Genomic DNA, 16459 nt, shown 5'->3' with positions numbered 1-16459 from the left:
ACATTAGGAACAACTTTTAAAAGTTAGTAACCTTGATTATATTCTTTTGTAGCTGGGCGGTGGTGGTGCACATCTTTAATCCCAGCACCTGGGAGGCAGAGGCAGGAGGATCTCTGTGAGTTTGAGATCAGCCTAGTCTATAAGAGCTAGTTCCAGGACAGCCTCCAAAGTCACAGAGAAACCCTGTCTTGGGGGAAAAAAAAAGATTATATTCTTTTGTATAATTAAATACATGCATGTGTGGGTTTGTGCATGTGAGTGTTGGTTTATGAGGCCAGATGCCTGGGATACCCCTGGGCCACCAAAGGTGGGTGTTTGAAAACCGAATTTGTGTCTTCTGGAAGAGTAAGTAGTGTGTGTTTGCTTTTTTAATCACTGATCTCTCCTGCCCCTAAATATTTTTAAATTAATAAAAATTACATAATTCTTGCAGGGTATGGTAATGTTTACCTTTATAGCCCAGCACTCAGGAGGCAGAAGCAGGTGAATCTCTTGAGTTTGAGGCCAGCACAGTCTACAAAGTGAGATCCAGGACAGCCAGGGCTACATCCTAAGACCCTGTCTCAAAACAAAGAAAAAACAAACAAAAAGCAAACTTGATCTTTGCCTTCAGCAGAATTTACATCTAGTGGGAGAACAATTTGATAATTATAAAAATGTGATCATAATATTTTCAGTGATCTGTATGCTGAACAAATATTAGCCAAGAAAGGTAGAATGCAAGCCACAAACATAATTGAAAACTGTCTACATTTCTAGTTACATTTTTAAATAGAAATGAGAGTGGTTTTGAAAAGAAAGTTAGGTTTTTTTTTGTTTTTTGTTTTTTTTTGTTTTTTCGAGACAGGGTTTCTCTGTGGCTTTGGAGGCTGTCCTGGAACTCCCTTTGTAGTCCAGGCTGGTCTCAAATTTACAGAGATCCTCCTGCCTCTGCCTCCCGAGTGCTGGGATTAAAGGTGTGCGCCACCAACGCCTGACGAAAGTTAGTTTTTTAATGTGTGAGGCATGTGGAGGGTGGTGGCGGTAGGGGATGCATGCAAATGAATGCTCAGGTACATGTACCATATGGGAGACCAGAGGAAGGTGTTATGTTTCTATTGCTCTGTACCTGAAGCTCACCATTTGGTCCAAGGCAGCTGACCCAAGGCAGCTCTTGGGAGCCACCTGTCTGCAAACCCCCAATGTTACAGTTATAACCATGCCTAACCACACGTGTATTTTTATGTGGGTGCTGGGCTTCTAACTCCATCCTTCATGTTTGTAGAGCAAGTGCTCTTACCCACTGAGCCATCTTTCAGCCCCTAAAATTAATTCAATGATAGATTTTATTTAAACTTATATGACATAATATTTCAATGTGACAGCAATATTTAAAATCAGATTCTTTTTCTTGCTATATCTTTGAAATCCTTGGAGTAGTCGTATTGAAAGTGCTCAGTAGTCACAAGTAGCTAGTGGCTACTATACTAGATAGGAAAATTCTTTGCCCATATCTAGAAAATTCTGTAGTAGTGAACAAATATTTTCCCCAGTTGAATGGAGAATTCAGCTTGATTGTCTTATAACAACCATATATGATTTATTCTGTGTGGGAGGGAGGCTTTGTGGTATCCCTGGTTCATGGTGCTTTCAGTGTCATATGTAATATGCAAGTTTTTTTTTCTTTTTTGGTAAATTTTTGAGACAGGGTTTCTCTGTGTAGCCCTGGCTGTCCTGGATCTCACTCTGTAGACCAGGCTTTCTTGGACCTCACAGAGATCCACCTGCCTCTGCCTCGCAAATGCTCTTGCATCACCACTGCTCAGCACAAGTTTTTTTTTTTGTTGTTGTTGTTGTTTGTTTGTTTGTTTTGTTTTTACAGTGTCTGTGTTATGGCTGAGTTAAAGACCCAAGGTCACTCCTGAATTTTGATTTAGTGTGCTGTGCTAAAATCTCTCTTCTATGAACTGTGTGGGGAAAAAAATGCAGTTATCCAGTGACTCCTTTTTGCTTCCACTTAGGATGTGTCTAGTCCGAATGAAGCAGGAAGGCCGGTCTGGAAAATACATGTGCCGGATCATAGTCCATTTTATGTGGGAAGACGTGGAGCAGCGAGGCAGAGTTATGGGGGTAAGCACTTGCCTGCAAGATGCTGGTCTGGACAACTGTGATGAAAGAATGTCTGTCCTGAGTCTGAGGTTGTTTCTTCTTTAGGATGGCTTTGCTTTTGGATCTCTGTGAAATGTTGCCCAATGTCAAAGACACTGCTTAGCTATAGTCCCTTTTTTTGCCTCTTGGGAGCCTGACATACCAGGGATACTTTATGGGTTTGTTCACATGATTGTGGTTTGTTGGTATGAGGACATCTTGTATACGGAAGTAGATATGAAATGGTGGTAGGGAGGATAGAATGGGGAACAAAATGTCTGGTCTAAGGACACTGCCTTTGACATTATTCAATGTTTAAATTAGTTCTCCTTTTAAGTTCTTTGATTGATGGGTTTTGTTTTTTTGAGACATTGACTTATGTATGCTGGCCATGGACTTGCTATACAGCCAAGGGTGGCTTTGAATTCCTGATTCTCCGGCCTCCACTTCCTAAGTGTTGGGCATACACTACCATACCTGACTCTCTACGTTAGTCCTTTTGGGAAGATTCTGGCGTGGGGCTTGTAGTCCTAGAAACTAAAGAAAATTCTGGTCACTAGCAACTTAGAAGATTTTGGCAAACTACCCATTGAAAATAACTACCTTAGTAAATTCAGTAATTAGCCTGAGAGAAGAGAATATAGAATTTTTTTTTTTTTTTTTTTTTTTTTTTTGGTTTTTACGAGACAGGGTTTCTCTGTATTGTTTTGGAGGCTATCGGTCCAGCCCGGCCTCGAACTCACAGAGATCCGCCTGCCTCTGCCTCCCGAGTGCTGGGATTAAAGGCGTGCACCACCACCACCACCACCCGGCGAGAATATAGAATTTACATTCATGTTCGTGCATGTATGTGTGCAGTTGTGTGTGTGTGTGTAAAATGATTGCTAGCTATAGAGAATGTGTGGTACTGGGTTTATACATGTGTGCATGTGTGTATGTTTTATTACACATCACCTCGTTCTTTATTACTTTGTTGCCACTCTCTTTTACTCAGCATTGTTTTGGAGGTCTTTCCAGCTATGTGGGTGTTCAGTCTGTCGTGCTTTGTTACTGTGTCCGTTTTCAGGTACTCCTGTGCTGCTGTCTGTCAGCCCCATGTACTTTTGCTTTGTATAAAATTGCAATCTTTGAGACTTATTCCATGCATGTGCATGATGGTTTCCTCTTGGGATCCTGGGTTGAGGGTTTTCTTACATCTTTGAAGGAACTGTAGTGTAGGAAGCACTGTAGACATGGGTTTGCCTTTGAGTATCTTTATAGACATTTACATGACATTTTGTGGGGACAGCATGACATTTTTCTGTTCATTCTGAGAAAGTGAAACATCAATTGCACCTATTCTCATCACCACCTGCCTTGAAGTCATGAGTGAGCTCTCTCTTTAATGTTATGTATGTGTTCCTGAGTGCATGTATGTATGCCTTGAAGATTCAGGAGCCCAAGGTGCTCAGAAGAGGGTGTGGGATCCCTCTAATCCCTTTACTTATACAGTTGTGAGCCACCATGTGGGGCTGGCAACTGAACCCTGGTCCTCTTCAAGAACAAGTGGTGCTCATAAGCCCTGAACCATCTCTCTGGCCCTGTACTGGGCTCTTTATAGCTGTCCTCTTTGGTTCTTGTTTCATTTCTCTCGCTGTCATGCCTGCTGGCTTTCTTTCAGTCCAGAGGGAGGTCAGCAGACAAAGCAGCTCATACAGCTGGATTTTCTACGTCCTCAAGTGTTTACTACTCAATTCTGTGGCAGCACACATTGGATTTAGGGGGGTGTTGGCATCTCAGCTCACCCTATTAATGATGACCAGTAATATCCTCTGGCCAGCCAAAGCCTTCATGGACTGCCAGGTGTTGCGTTAGTGTCTCTTCCATTACTTGAACCTGTTTGACTTATCTCTGTTGACTGAACTCTGCTGGCAGTGGGACCAGTAGGACCAAGTGAGCCACAGCTGTCCTGTCCTAAATAGCTTAATAATCCAGAAATTGCTGACTTCTGGACCACAGGAATTTTTTAATTACACCCTCTCCCACTGACTTTCTCTCCCATATGTAGCAGCAGCTGGCACTTTTCCCTTGTCCGTGTGCTTTGTGTGTGATCTCTCCTCTCCTTCATCGTAAGCTTCCTGAGAGCAGGAACTGTCTCATTCCATTTGCTTACATGGTAATGTCAAGTGGATAAATAGGATGAGCTGAATGAGAGCACAAAGTCAACTTCAGCCTCTGCTGTATGTTTTCTGTTTGTTAGTTTGTTTGTTTGAGACAGGGTCTCATTAGATAGCTCTGGCTGGCCTAGAACTTACTGTGTAGCCAGACTGGCCTCTTATTTACAGAGATACACCTGTGTTGCCTCCCAAGTCCTGGGATTAAAGGTGTGTACCACGATGCTAGTATGTTCGGTTTTAAGGTAACATTAGATAATGGTACTTGATTCTTTCCTTTCTGTACAGTACTACAGAGTCTTTTTAATTTTTTTCTCCTCTATTTTGTCCATTTGGATTGTTCCTAGGTAGTGTGCCATCCTATAAGGCAGCATAGTGTCCCTCCCTTTTAGTGTACCTGCAGTTCATCTGGTGACCTTGATAAAGTACAGATGTGATTCAGTAAGTTTCTGACAAAGGCCAGGGAATCTGCTTTCCCTCCCTTCCTTCCCTTTCTTCTTCTTTCCTTTCTCTCTGTCTCTTTACAGAGTATCCCAGGTAGGCCTTGAACTCACTATGTAACCAGGATGACCTTAAACTTCTGATGCTGAGATTGTAGAGGTGCACCATCATCCCGTTTTATGTTGTGCTGGGAGTGAACCCAGCACCCACCAGCTGAGCCATATCCTCAGTCCTGAGAGTATTTTCTCTCCTCTGTCTCTCTCTGCTGTAGGACCTCATGTAACCCAGACTGACCTTGAACTCACCAAATAGCTATGGATGACCTTGTATCTCTGGTCGTCCTTTTGCTTACTTGTCCCAAGTTCTGGGATTTCAGGTATTCACTGTCACATCCGCTTTCGAGTGTCCACTCTTCTGACAAGTTTCCAGGTTTTGCCTATATTATAGGGGTGTGGGAGGTGACAACCATACTTTAAAATAGCAAGGTGTTAGTAATTCCCCTAGGCTCCTAAATTACCTTCATGAAGAGAAATGCCCAAGCTCTGGTTTAGTTACAAAAACTACAAATGGAAGATGGTGCTTTAAAAATACAAATTTAGAATAATTGGGTAATTACTGTTCTTGCTTTTTATTATATTTGGTACTCCATCTTTCTAACTTGATGGCATAAACAGGCAACTTTTCCGTAGGAAAGGCAGTTGTATACTAACCCCCTATATTTTGTGAGAGTGTGCGGGTATAGGGGCTTTCAGTGTTAGTGTACAGCCTGCAGCAGGGGGACATGTGACTTTGAAAAGCAATAGGTGGAATGAATAGAGTCTGGCCTAGTTCTCCCACAGAGGACAAGTCTTGACTTCCTGTGCTCACAGGACACAGAAGCAGGTCCAAGGTGCTGACTACATGGCTGCCGAGTTTCTTTTCAACTTTGAAAAACTCCAGATTTGAAGGTGGTAATTTGCAAATCTTTCTGTGTTATTTGGCGTTCCAGGTATACCTCTGTAAGAAAAGTCATAGAAAAAAATAATGCTTATAAAGCCAGTCAATGTTGCGGTTTTTCTCATGCCAAAGAATTCTTAGAAGCCATTACTTTGAGTGGATGGGTGTGGCAAGGATCAAGAGCCAAAAGCACCTCTTGCAAGCTGATGACGAGTCAGAAATTTTAATCAGGGTTCCTTTGAAACTCGGATTCCAATCAAGAATTCATTTGGTATTCAGAGTTCTGGTCTCATACGAGGGGAGACTTTGCTTTTCATCAGCTTCTAAGAAGCCCAGCTGTGGTGGCACATGGCTCAGATTCATGCGTCATTGGTGAAGCCAGTACAAAAAGCAACTGCTAAATGTGAGGTTACAAAAATCACATCGATAATTTAGTGTTCTTTTTAAAAGAAAAAAACCACCAATATTTCAATATTTGGGATTTAAACATATAAATTAGCTGTGGAAATAAAGTTCATTATATCACCTCATCTGGTCTTGTTTTATTTCATTAACTGGGTCTTAAAAAACCTTTGTGAGCTGGGTTGCAGCTGAAGAGCTGGAGACCATTTTTCCTTGGGCCCTTGCCGCACTCCTGAGTGTTGGTAGGAGTGAGAACCTGGACTTGACACAGCTGTAAAAACAGACAGCCCTTTGGCCTCAGTACTTTCTCCGGCTGCAGGCAGCTTTCAGATGTAAATTTCACTCTGCCTCTCCTTCTAATGAAGTAAGTTTCTTTTGCTGGGTTTGCACCAGGTGTGTCCAGGCTTGGGGCTAACTGGGTGCTTTACTTAAATTTTCCATTTGTGACATTTCAACCAAACTTCGAAAACAAACAAGAATTAGCTCAAGGCAGTGGCTCAGAGTGTTAATGGTAACCTTAGGCTGGTGAAATGACTTCCTGTCAGTTCTGCTCTGCCAGACATCTCCACCTTACAACTTACAATGAGCAGGTTCAAGCTTTCCAAGCCAAGGTGGGCAGGGGTGGGGATAGACTGTAGTTAAGGAATTAATTTATTCTCATCAGCGGTTCCTACACTCAGGTTACCTCAGTGAGATTTCAGATAGATGACTTCTTGCCAGTGGTTCCAGAGTAAGACGACCCTCCTGTCCTCTGCTCTTTGTGTCACAGCTGCTGGATGCTGCTGCTTTGCTTCTCAGACCCCGTGTTTTGCATTGCAAAATCCTCTCCGGTCACACTCTGCATTCTGTGGCAGCGGCTCCAAACTCATTTCCTACAGTGCTTCTCGAACCTTAAGCACATGGGCCTGGCATTTACAGAGCACTTAGATTCGCATTCCATTCTTGCTTCACATGCCCTTCCCTCCAGCCAAGCCGAATGCCTTGGTGCTCCTGTCTTGTGTCTTTTCTTCATTTGGTGTATACACTTAAATTGTCCTCATGCTTCATCCCCAGAATGGGACCAATCTACTTCTCCCTTGCTGCAAGTACCGTAGTAATTTATGTAGCCTTCTTTGGACTTCTATTCTTTTTCTCCTATGTCATGGTTGTCCATGCATACTGACCATCTTCTAGATGAATTTCTGAGGGTCAGGGCCATATGTATCCCTCTTTGTAGTCTCCAGAGTGCTTATAATTCTGCCTGTTGGCAGAATAGTAAATGTCTGAAGAATGAAAGCCTGGGAGATAGGTATTGGGGAAAATGGGGCATGAAGGTGCTTTTTTTTTTTTTTATTCTGAGGATATTTATCAGCTGTGTTAGTTTTGGGGAGAGAAAAACGATTTACTGTAGTTTTTAAAATTTCATTTATTTTCGTGAGTACCCATGCATATGTGTACAGGTATGCACACTCCACAGGTCAGAGAACAACTTGCAGAACTCACCCTCCTACTATGTAGGTCCTGGGAAACTGATCAGGCTGTGGGGCTTGGCAGCAAGTGCTCTTACTGCTGAGCCATCTTACCTGTCTCCTGCTGTCAGTTTTTCTGTTTCTATTTTCCACTGGAATTGATTGACTTTTTTTTAAGCCCTAGCTTAAAATAGGGCATTTTATGTTTCATTTATTATTATTATTATTATTTTGGTTTTACGAGACAGGGTTTCTCTGTATTGTTTTGGAGGCTGTTGGTCCAGCCTGGCCTCAAACTCACAGAGATCCACCTGCCTCTGCCTCCCGAGTGCTGGGATTAAAGGCGTGCGCCACCACCGCCTGGCCATTTTATGTTTCAAAAGTGGAATTTGGATATTAACAAGGCTTAGATTTTCTGAAAATCTCCCTCCCCCACAAAGATTTCCAGAGAAGGCTAGGGATGTTACTCGGTGGAAGAATGCTTGCCTAGCACACATAAAGTATAATCCCTATCACTTAAAAAGAAAAAAAAATCTTAAACTCATATTTTCCTGTGTTGTGCTTCAAAATCTCAAGGTCAGGACTAAAAGTCGGCGTCAAAGGTTTTGAAGGAACTGTGTTAAAGGCATTTATTTTAAACATAGACGTGAGTGATGTGGGTGTGAATAAGGAACACTGAACTGGAGGCCATGAAAACAAGAATATGTGTTTTTCTTAGACATCAGGAGCTAATGAAGGTTTTCAAATGACCTGAGCTATGGGAGCTGCATACTCAGATATTAGAGTAGATATTAGGAGAAAGATCAATTTTTAGATTTTAAAAGTTTGTGTGTGTGTTGGGGGGTGCCTGGTGTGTTCACAGAGGCCAGACCTGTCCACAGCTTCAGATCCCCCAAAGCTGCGGTATCGGGGTGGTTGTGAGCTGCCTGATAGGATGCTGGGTACTGAACTCAGGTCCTTTGGAAGAGCAGGCACACCCTAGCCCCAAAGTTAAATTCTTAGAAGGCAAAATAGTTTTTTTCATTGGGGGTCGGCTCATGAATTTGAACTGAGTCCACAGAGGATATACCCAAGGAGGCACTCTGTCCACATGAGGTCCAACCTCCAGTCCTTAAAAGCCAGCAGGGGACCATTCAAGGAGATACTCAGGCAGTTTGCCAACCAGTTTGGCACCTTTTCCCCACCCCTCAATCTTGGGGATCCAATCTAGTGTCTTGAGCATGCTGAGTGTATCTAGGTCTCCAGCCTTTCTTTTTACTTTTTATTTTTAGAACAGGGTCTTGCTAGGTCGCCCAGGTTGGCCTTGAACTTCTTCTGTAGCCCAGGTAGACCTTGCTATTTGATCCTCCTGCCTCAGCCTCTGGGGGAGTTTGCACACCAGGCTCTGCCTGGACCCTCTTCGTTTTCCCAGGAGTCCTGGAAAGAGCATTGATAAGCTTTTCTATGCACTTGGTCATGTATCTCTAGTGCCATTTTAAATTCAGTTAAATTGTGGGTTCCTGAGGCCTTAGTATGTCTAAATCATCAGAAATGGAGCTCCAAACCAGGTGGTGGCAGCACAACCTTTAATCCCAGCACTCGGGAGGTAGAGGCATGTAACTCTCAGAGTATGAGGCCAGCTTGGTCTACATAATGCATTTTAGTACAGCCAGGACTATACAGAGAAACCCTGTCTTGAGAAACAAAAGTGAAAGGAAGGAAGGAAGGAAGGAAGGAAGGAAGGAAGGAAGGAAGGAAGGAAGGAAGGAAGGAAGGAAGGAAAGAAGGAAGGAAGGAAGGGAACTCTGCATATTAATAGACATTTCAGCAAATAGTTCTTCACCAAGTGGATAAAAATAATGAATTTGATCCCTTTATTGTTTTCAATTTACTGAAACAGTCCCCCCCCTTTTCTTTCAATTACATTTATTTAGCTGGATCTCCCTACCTCATAGGATTTATATGAGCAGTGACTTTATTCCTTTTTTTCAAAGCCCTTGCTGGAGACCAGTGAGAAGATGGCTCAGCAAGTGAAGATACTTGGTGTCAAGCCAGACAATTTGACCCACAAAGTCGAAGGAGAGAACTATCTTCCACATGGAGGCCATGATAGACACACGCACCCACACACACATGGGGGAGATGCTTGGCTACTCAGGTGCTCACACTCCACAAACACCCCTCCTTTAGTGCTTCTCATTCTATAGGCTCTCGCTTAACTCTCCTTTCAAGGGAACAGGTCTTCCCTCTGGCCCTTCTTGTTCTTTTGCCTGGTTTCATTTGTTGTCCCTGTTCTGTAGTCATCACATGTTAGAGGTGAGTGCATGGTGGACGTGCTAGCAACGGATACAGCCAGCCAGAGTCATTTTCCAGCTCACCTTTCAGGAGCTGCCAATACTTCTTCCAAATAAGTCTCACTCTTGGGAGTCAGAGGACAAATAGCTCCATGAAAGCATCCTTCCTGTCTCAAATCTGATGTCACCACCTTCATTGCGCCTCCTAAGCTGAATTCTTAGTCATCGTCAGTTGCTGCCCCATCCTCTGTGTCTAATTGGCTTGTCGGTTGCATGCTTCAGATATCTCCAGCTCTTACTCTCACTGATCCATTGCTTCACTTCAGACATCATCTGCTTTATTGCAAGTCACTTCTGAAGGAATTCTCCAGCTATTCTCATTCCAGGCAGTCCTCCGACTGACTGACTGCCAGAGGCCTTCTTCCTAAGCCCTGCATCTGATCATGTCCCTTTCATGCTAGAAACCTCTGAGTGCTGTTATCACATAGGGTACAAAATTAAACATCTTGGCAGTGTGTATAGAACCTTTTGTAGGTATATAAGCAATTGTGTTCTTTTATCTTTCTTGGTTTTTGTTTTGTTTGTTTGTTTGTTTTGAGACGGTCTCACCGTGTAGCCCTGGCTGTCCTGGAAGTTGCTATGTAGACCAGGCTAGCCACAAACTCACAGAGATCCTCCTGCCTCTGCTTTCTGAGTGCTGTATTTTTTAATAAAACATTGAAATGTTTATATGTTTTAAAAATATTAAAATGTTTATTCTATTTGCAATTTTTTAAAAATTAAAATAAAATTATATCATTTCCCCCTCCTCCTCCTAGAGTCCCTAGAGTTTTTTTTTTTATGCCTGCAGCTTATCAAATGATTTAACAAAAGAAAAAAAAAGTAAATGGTAAATGTAGTTGCTGGGGATCTGAACTCAGGTCCTTTGATTTGAATGGCAAGCATTTTACTGAGTCATCTCCTGGCCCCTGTACAGATCTTTAAAAAATTAGGGTTAAATTTTTTATTTTATATATTTTTTTACTTGGTTTGCTTGGTGCCTGAAGAGGCCAGAAGAGGACATCAGATCCCCTGGACTTGGAGTTGCAGATGACTGTGAGCTTCCATGTGAGTGCTGGGAATTGAACCCAGGACCTCGGCAAGAGTAGCCAGTGGTCTTAACCTGCTAAGCCATCTCCCTAGCACCCCCTGTACAGATTTGTGAGCTGGAACATTGTGTGGTGTGCCATAGATGATCTGTACAAGTAACCACAGTAGGTGGGCTAAGGACTCTCGTGTCCCTGGTGTTCTATGCAGCAGTGTGCCTCTTGTCACCAGTGCTCATTCTTGTTGGGTGAGCGTAGGTGCTTGATTGTAGCATTATCATCGGGTTAACAGTCGTCTCCGGTCATACCTGACTTTGTTTTCTGTGGCTCTTCTCCCTACCACCAGCATTACCAACAAAAGGTTCATTATTCTCTGCCCACTCTGCCTCCTGGGTTCTGTGGCTGTAGTTTGAATCTACTTTATAGGGAAAATGGGCCTCACACTCTTAGACTGTCTGGACCAGTCCCTTCCCATTTCTTGGTAAGGAAATTGAGGCTCAGCAGTTTTGAGTGGCTTGCATCAGATCGTCCAGCTAGCACACGGAAGCGTGAGGACTATAGCTGTGACATTCCTATTTCCAGTATCCCCTGACACCAGCCCCCAAACTCCTCTTCCTCATCGGCTCCTTACTAGGGACCAAGGGGATGACTTTCCTTGAATCTGGAAATACCTGCTTCTTAGAAAGACTCAAGCCTAAGGTCCCTTTTCATTTGGGATTTCTAACCCAGTAAGGCAGAGGTTTCTTACTCAGAACTAATAGAGACTAAGGGGAGAAAAAACAGGTGCAGATGATGCCAGTGATGATGTGACTCTGTCCTTTCCCAGCATTTAGAGTTGGATGTCTTTACATCTTGTGAATTTGCCTCAGTTGAGCTTACAATTGTTTTTTAGAAACTCCTCAGTTGTTTTTAGAGCAGCAGAACAGGGAGACTGAACACCAGCTTGAGAGGCTGGGCCAGGAGACTAACAAAGGCGGTATTGTGCTGCTCCTGGCAAAGCCAGTCAGTGAATTCAAGAGACACCTAGATGTGTTTCTAGAGGAGGGCATGATGGGGAGGGGTTTGGTGGAGAAGCAGAAAGGTGGGATTAAGATAAATTAAAACGGGGCCAGCTTGCTGGAGAAGGGGGCCATGTCTTCCTGTTCCTACTGCGTTTCAGACTTCTTGTTCTGCATATTTGAAAAGTTAAAAACCAGTCTATACCATGTACCTCATGGTCGCTCTTTCAAATCCTTCCTCTTTAGGGTAAATTTGTCCCAAGGCTATTTCAGCGTGTGCAGCAGAGGTTTTTATTGCCTGAGTGCAAATCATCAGATATCGCTGGGAATCTTAGACTTCCACATGAAAAAGAATCTTGAACTAACTGGTCCAAAGAGGCTCAGATTTTTCTTCCTATACCTGAAGCCTCCATACCACTTGGGAGTTTAAGAGTCAGCTCTGAGTAGGGCCTGTGGTGGTGTGAGGGAGACTGCCCCCTATAGGCTCAGATGTCTGAATACTTGTTCATTGGTTAGTGGCATTGTTTGGGTAGGTTTAGGAGGTGTGGCCTTGCTGGAGGAAGTATGTCACTATGGGCAGTCTCTGAGGTTTCAAAGCCACCTGCCATTCTAGGTTTGCTCCCTCTGTGACCTCTTTGTGGTTCAGGATGTGAGCCCTTAGCTTGTTGGTCCAGCCGCCATGGACTCACCCTCTGGACCATAAGCTCACACTTCTACAAGTTACCTTGGCCACTGGTCTAACCCTGTCTTTTACCTAATGGAGAGCCAGAGAGAGAAGTCTAAATCAGAAACTGACTGGGGAAGCCAGGCTGTCTGCTTGTCAGTTCTTAGAGCTCTTCCTGCTCAGGGGAGTAAGGTATGGGTGCACACTGACACCACATGATGGTTGAGAGTGTGTGCTATGGTGGCATTCACTCAGTGCTTTCTCTTTGCATGAACTTTATGAGAACTGTTTGGCTTTTACTGTCTTAAAACTGTCTGTCTGCAAGGTAGCACTCCGCGCTCACGTTACTGACGAGGAGACTGGAGACAGGGAGAATAGTATATTTGTTTCTGGTAGCAGCTATGGTACTGATTATCACAAACTTGGTGACCTAAAATGACAAAAAATTATTCTCTCATATTCCTAGACTCTAGAACATAGAAGAAAAAAACCAATTTCTCTAGACCGAGATCAAAATGTCACTAGATCCATGCTCCTTTGTTGGTTCTGGGGGAGAGTGTATGTCTTCCCCTTCTAGTCTCTGATGACTGCCAACATCCCTTGACTTGTGGCTGCGTCTCCAGTCTGCCTCTGGTCTCCTCTTTTCTCTGGTTCAAATCTCCCTCAGCCTCTCTCTTGTAAGGATGTATGGAATTGGATTTAGGGCCCTTCAGATATTTCAACTGATTTCCTCATCTTAGATGTCTTAATCAGACCTACAGCTTTATTTATTTATTTTCTGTATAAAGTAACAGCCACAGGTTCCAGGAATGAGGTCGTAAGGATCTTCTGGAAAACTGTTACCCATTTTGGTAATTTATCCAAGTCTGTTTGGAATCCTCAAAACTTAACATACTTAGTCTCCAAGGTCTCGCTTGGCCTCCCAAGTGCTGCAGTCATAAGCATGAGTCTGTCTCTCCCTTCCCCCCCCCAGCTCTAGTGTCAGCATCAAGATAACCACTATCATTTACTTCTTCCCCTGACTTCCAGAACTCATGTTGAATGGCACTGAAGCAGACAGCCCTCGTGCATCCTGGTTCACTGCTCCTGGCTCCTCTCATTTTTTTCTTAGCTCCTAGAAGGGGGAATTCCATTTTTTCACTAAACAAAAAATGGATAAATAATTCCAACATTCACCATTTTAAATGTGGTTTTGGGGCTGATGAAATGGCTGATGACGTGAGGTTTAATCTCAGGGGCACGAGAGGGAGAAGAAGAGAACTGACTCCCACAAGTCACCCTCTGACCACTGCAAGCCACATGTAACTGCAGTACATACTTGCCTGCACACATGCAAAGAGTAAGTAGTGGTTTTACATAACTTCAGTGTTGCGGACCTGCACCGCTGTCTAATTCCAGAGTGTTCCCATCACCTCAGAAAGAAATCCATAACTGCCGTTCCCTTTCTCCGTTTCCCCACCCCTCTTGCCGTCTCTTTGGGTTTACCCCTTCTGAGTTTTTCATCCCAGCACATTATCAGCAGAATGTAATGCAATATGCAGCCCTTGACATTTGATTCTTTTTTTGTTTATTTGTTTTTTCAAGACAGGGTTTCTCTGTGTAGCTTTGGAGCCTATCCTGGCACTTGCTCTGTAGTCCAGGCTTGCCTCAAACTCACAGAGATCCACCTGCCTCTGCCTCCCGAGTGCTGGGATTAAAAGTGTGCGCCACCAACGCCAGGCCTGACATTTGACTTTTTTTACTGAGTATCTTTTCAAGGTCCATTTGTGTTGTAGCATGCTTTGCTTTTTCTCTTTATGGATAGCCTGTTCACTTTGGACATTTGAGCTAAGGTTTTGTCTGAATATGTTTCTATTTTCTTGGGATTCACTGGGTCCAGTGGTAACCTCTGATAGCTTTAGTGGGAATCCAATATTGTTATATCGAGTGATTCTAATTCCTAGCATGATATCCATAGTTTGTTTGTATATTACCTTTTAGTTTTAATTATGTGTCTATGTGTTTTGAGTGCAGTGCCAAAAGAAGCCAGAAGAGGGTGTCAGGCCTCCTGGAACTAGAGTCACAGATGGTTATGGGCTGCTTGACATTGGTGCTAGGAATCAAACTTAGGTCCTCTTCAAGAGCAGTACACACATGTTCCTTTTAACCTTTGAGCCATTACTGGAACCCCCCCCATTTGTTTATAATGAAATTGCATTCCTACAATATGCAATTTTAATCACATTTCTCATCCTACCAGAAAATGAACATGTATACTACCATTTCAGGCTAATGAAGGGGTGGTGTGGGTGTGCCTGCCTAGTCACTCTTGAGTAAGTCAAGTCTCCTTGACTCCCTGAGAGGTGAGTTAGATAATCTCTACATTCTTTTCCAGATTCAACCTTCTGCATCTGAGAGGACTGAAAATCTTGCCTCGTGTTACGTCCCAGAGCTTATGTTCTGCTTTTTTGTTTTTTAAATAGCAGTTCATCAAGCATAACATTTTACCTGTCTTGATTTTATTGTGGCCTGCTAGCTTCCAGCTACTATGTTAAGCACCAGAGATACAAGGAGGATGACTAAGACTTCCTAGTCTAGCAGAAGACAAACATAAACATAATTATAATATTGAGAAATTACAATTAAATGACTGAGAATGCCAGAAGAGAGAGCTCAGGTTAGATGACATTTGGGGTGGCTTTCTGGGTGACTGAGTGTTACCGAGTAAGAGGGCAAAGCTTGACTTCATTTGCTGGCCTTCCTCCTTTCCTGTGGCCGTGAAAGTGGCTTCTCGTTCTCTAGCTCTATTTTGATCCTTTTGCTTGTCTGATATTTACAGATTTATTGACTCAAGGGTCTGTACAATACTATATTTTGTCCTGAGTACTGACCACACACAAACCCTCTTCCTTGTTTGGGTTTTTGTTGTTTGTCTTGAGAAAGGGTCCCTTTCTGTAGCCGTAGCTGACCTAGACTCTGTGTGGACCGAGCTAGCCTCGAACTTAGAGCTATCTACCACCTCTGCCTCTCCAGTGCTGGGATTAAAGCTGTGCACCACCACACCCGGCCTCTTCTTTGTTTTCAGAGAACTTCAGTCTCGGGTTCTGAATAAGGAGTCTTGCTTAGATCTTAATTGTCTTCATAGTATCAGCTTGGTTTGGGCTTCCCCAAATGATCTATTTTGCCTCTAAGTGTTTTAGTTACATACAAATGTCAGCAATGTGACATTGTACAAGATGACCCTCAGCCCAAACTAAATGTTTAACATCTGACTAGAAATACATATGGATGACTGTGTTAGGGAAATGGTTCAGTGGGTAAAGATACCTTGCCACCAGGTTTAGCAACCTGAGTTCTGTCCCTGGGACCCACATTATATGGAAGGAGAGAACCTACTCCTGCAAGTTGTCTTCTGACATCCACATATGCATATACACTCTCAGGGGGCGAAAAGTGCAATTTTTTTTTTTTACTTTGGAAGAGAAATATATATATGGAAGGCTTTGTTTTCGACTGCCTCCTTCCCAGCCCCCAGCCTTCGGGGGGGGGGGTCATTGTACAACTCTTTCCATGGTCACTGCTCTCTTCAGTTTTACTGGAGGGCAAAACTAGGGCAGAGAAATAATTTTTATTCACTTCTGAAAGGTTACAGTAATAAAGAAACTCTTGTTAACATCAGAGAACGTTGCAGCCAAGAGTTTTCACAGTCTGGCATTGTTTATTTTACATGTAATTTGGAACCTTCTGCACTCTTAAAATATTGGCACAAAAATGTTTTAACTCTTGCACTGCTTCACTGGAGGCAGCAGCTGTGTGGTGTCAGGAGTGCAGCAGGGCTCTGGAGAGCCATTCACCCTCTTCCTGCTGGAGAGAAGTGTGTGTGTGTGTGTGTGTGTGTGTGTGTGTGTGTGTGTGTGTGTGTGTGAAAATATGCACACACATTTGCATTCACT

The 16459-nt window shown here is 43.3% G+C and overlaps 1 protein-coding gene and 2 long non-coding RNA genes across 5 annotated transcripts in view; 2 read left to right on the top strand and 1 right to left on the bottom strand.

The window, feature by feature from the left end:
* The window catches only part of LOC101842565 (ubiquinol-cytochrome-c reductase complex assembly factor 1), an 87752-nt gene that overhangs the window by 45860 nt on the left and 25433 nt on the right, over positions 1–16459 (top strand). For all 3 annotated transcript variants that reach the window (XM_021235637.2, XM_005084627.4, XM_040732698.1), the window contains one exon: positions 2001–2109. In XM_021235637.2, coding sequence (XP_021091296.1) covers positions 2001–2109 — 109 coding nt within the window. The remainder of the gene's footprint in view (positions 1–2000; positions 2110–16459) is intronic.
* LOC121134447 lies at positions 5334–6890 on the bottom strand. Its single transcript, XR_005871532.1, has 2 exons — positions 6745–6890; positions 5334–5717 (listed from the first exon to the last, which is right to left on the bottom strand). It is a non-coding gene; the product is annotated as an uncharacterized LOC121134447 (long non-coding RNA).
* LOC121134446 lies at positions 10893–15566 on the top strand. Its single transcript, XR_005871531.1, has 3 exons — positions 10893–12719; positions 13557–13866; positions 14902–15566. It is a non-coding gene; the product is annotated as an uncharacterized LOC121134446 (long non-coding RNA).

The sequence above is a fragment of the Mesocricetus auratus genome, unplaced genomic scaffold (genome assembly GCF_017639785.1).
Source record: "Mesocricetus auratus isolate SY011 unplaced genomic scaffold, BCM_Maur_2.0 Super-Scaffold_100028, whole genome shotgun sequence".
Taxonomy (NCBI): domain Eukaryota; kingdom Metazoa; phylum Chordata; class Mammalia; order Rodentia; family Cricetidae; genus Mesocricetus; species Mesocricetus auratus.
Note: the sequence above shows the minus strand (reverse complement) of the source record. Positions and strands in the feature narration are given on the sequence as shown.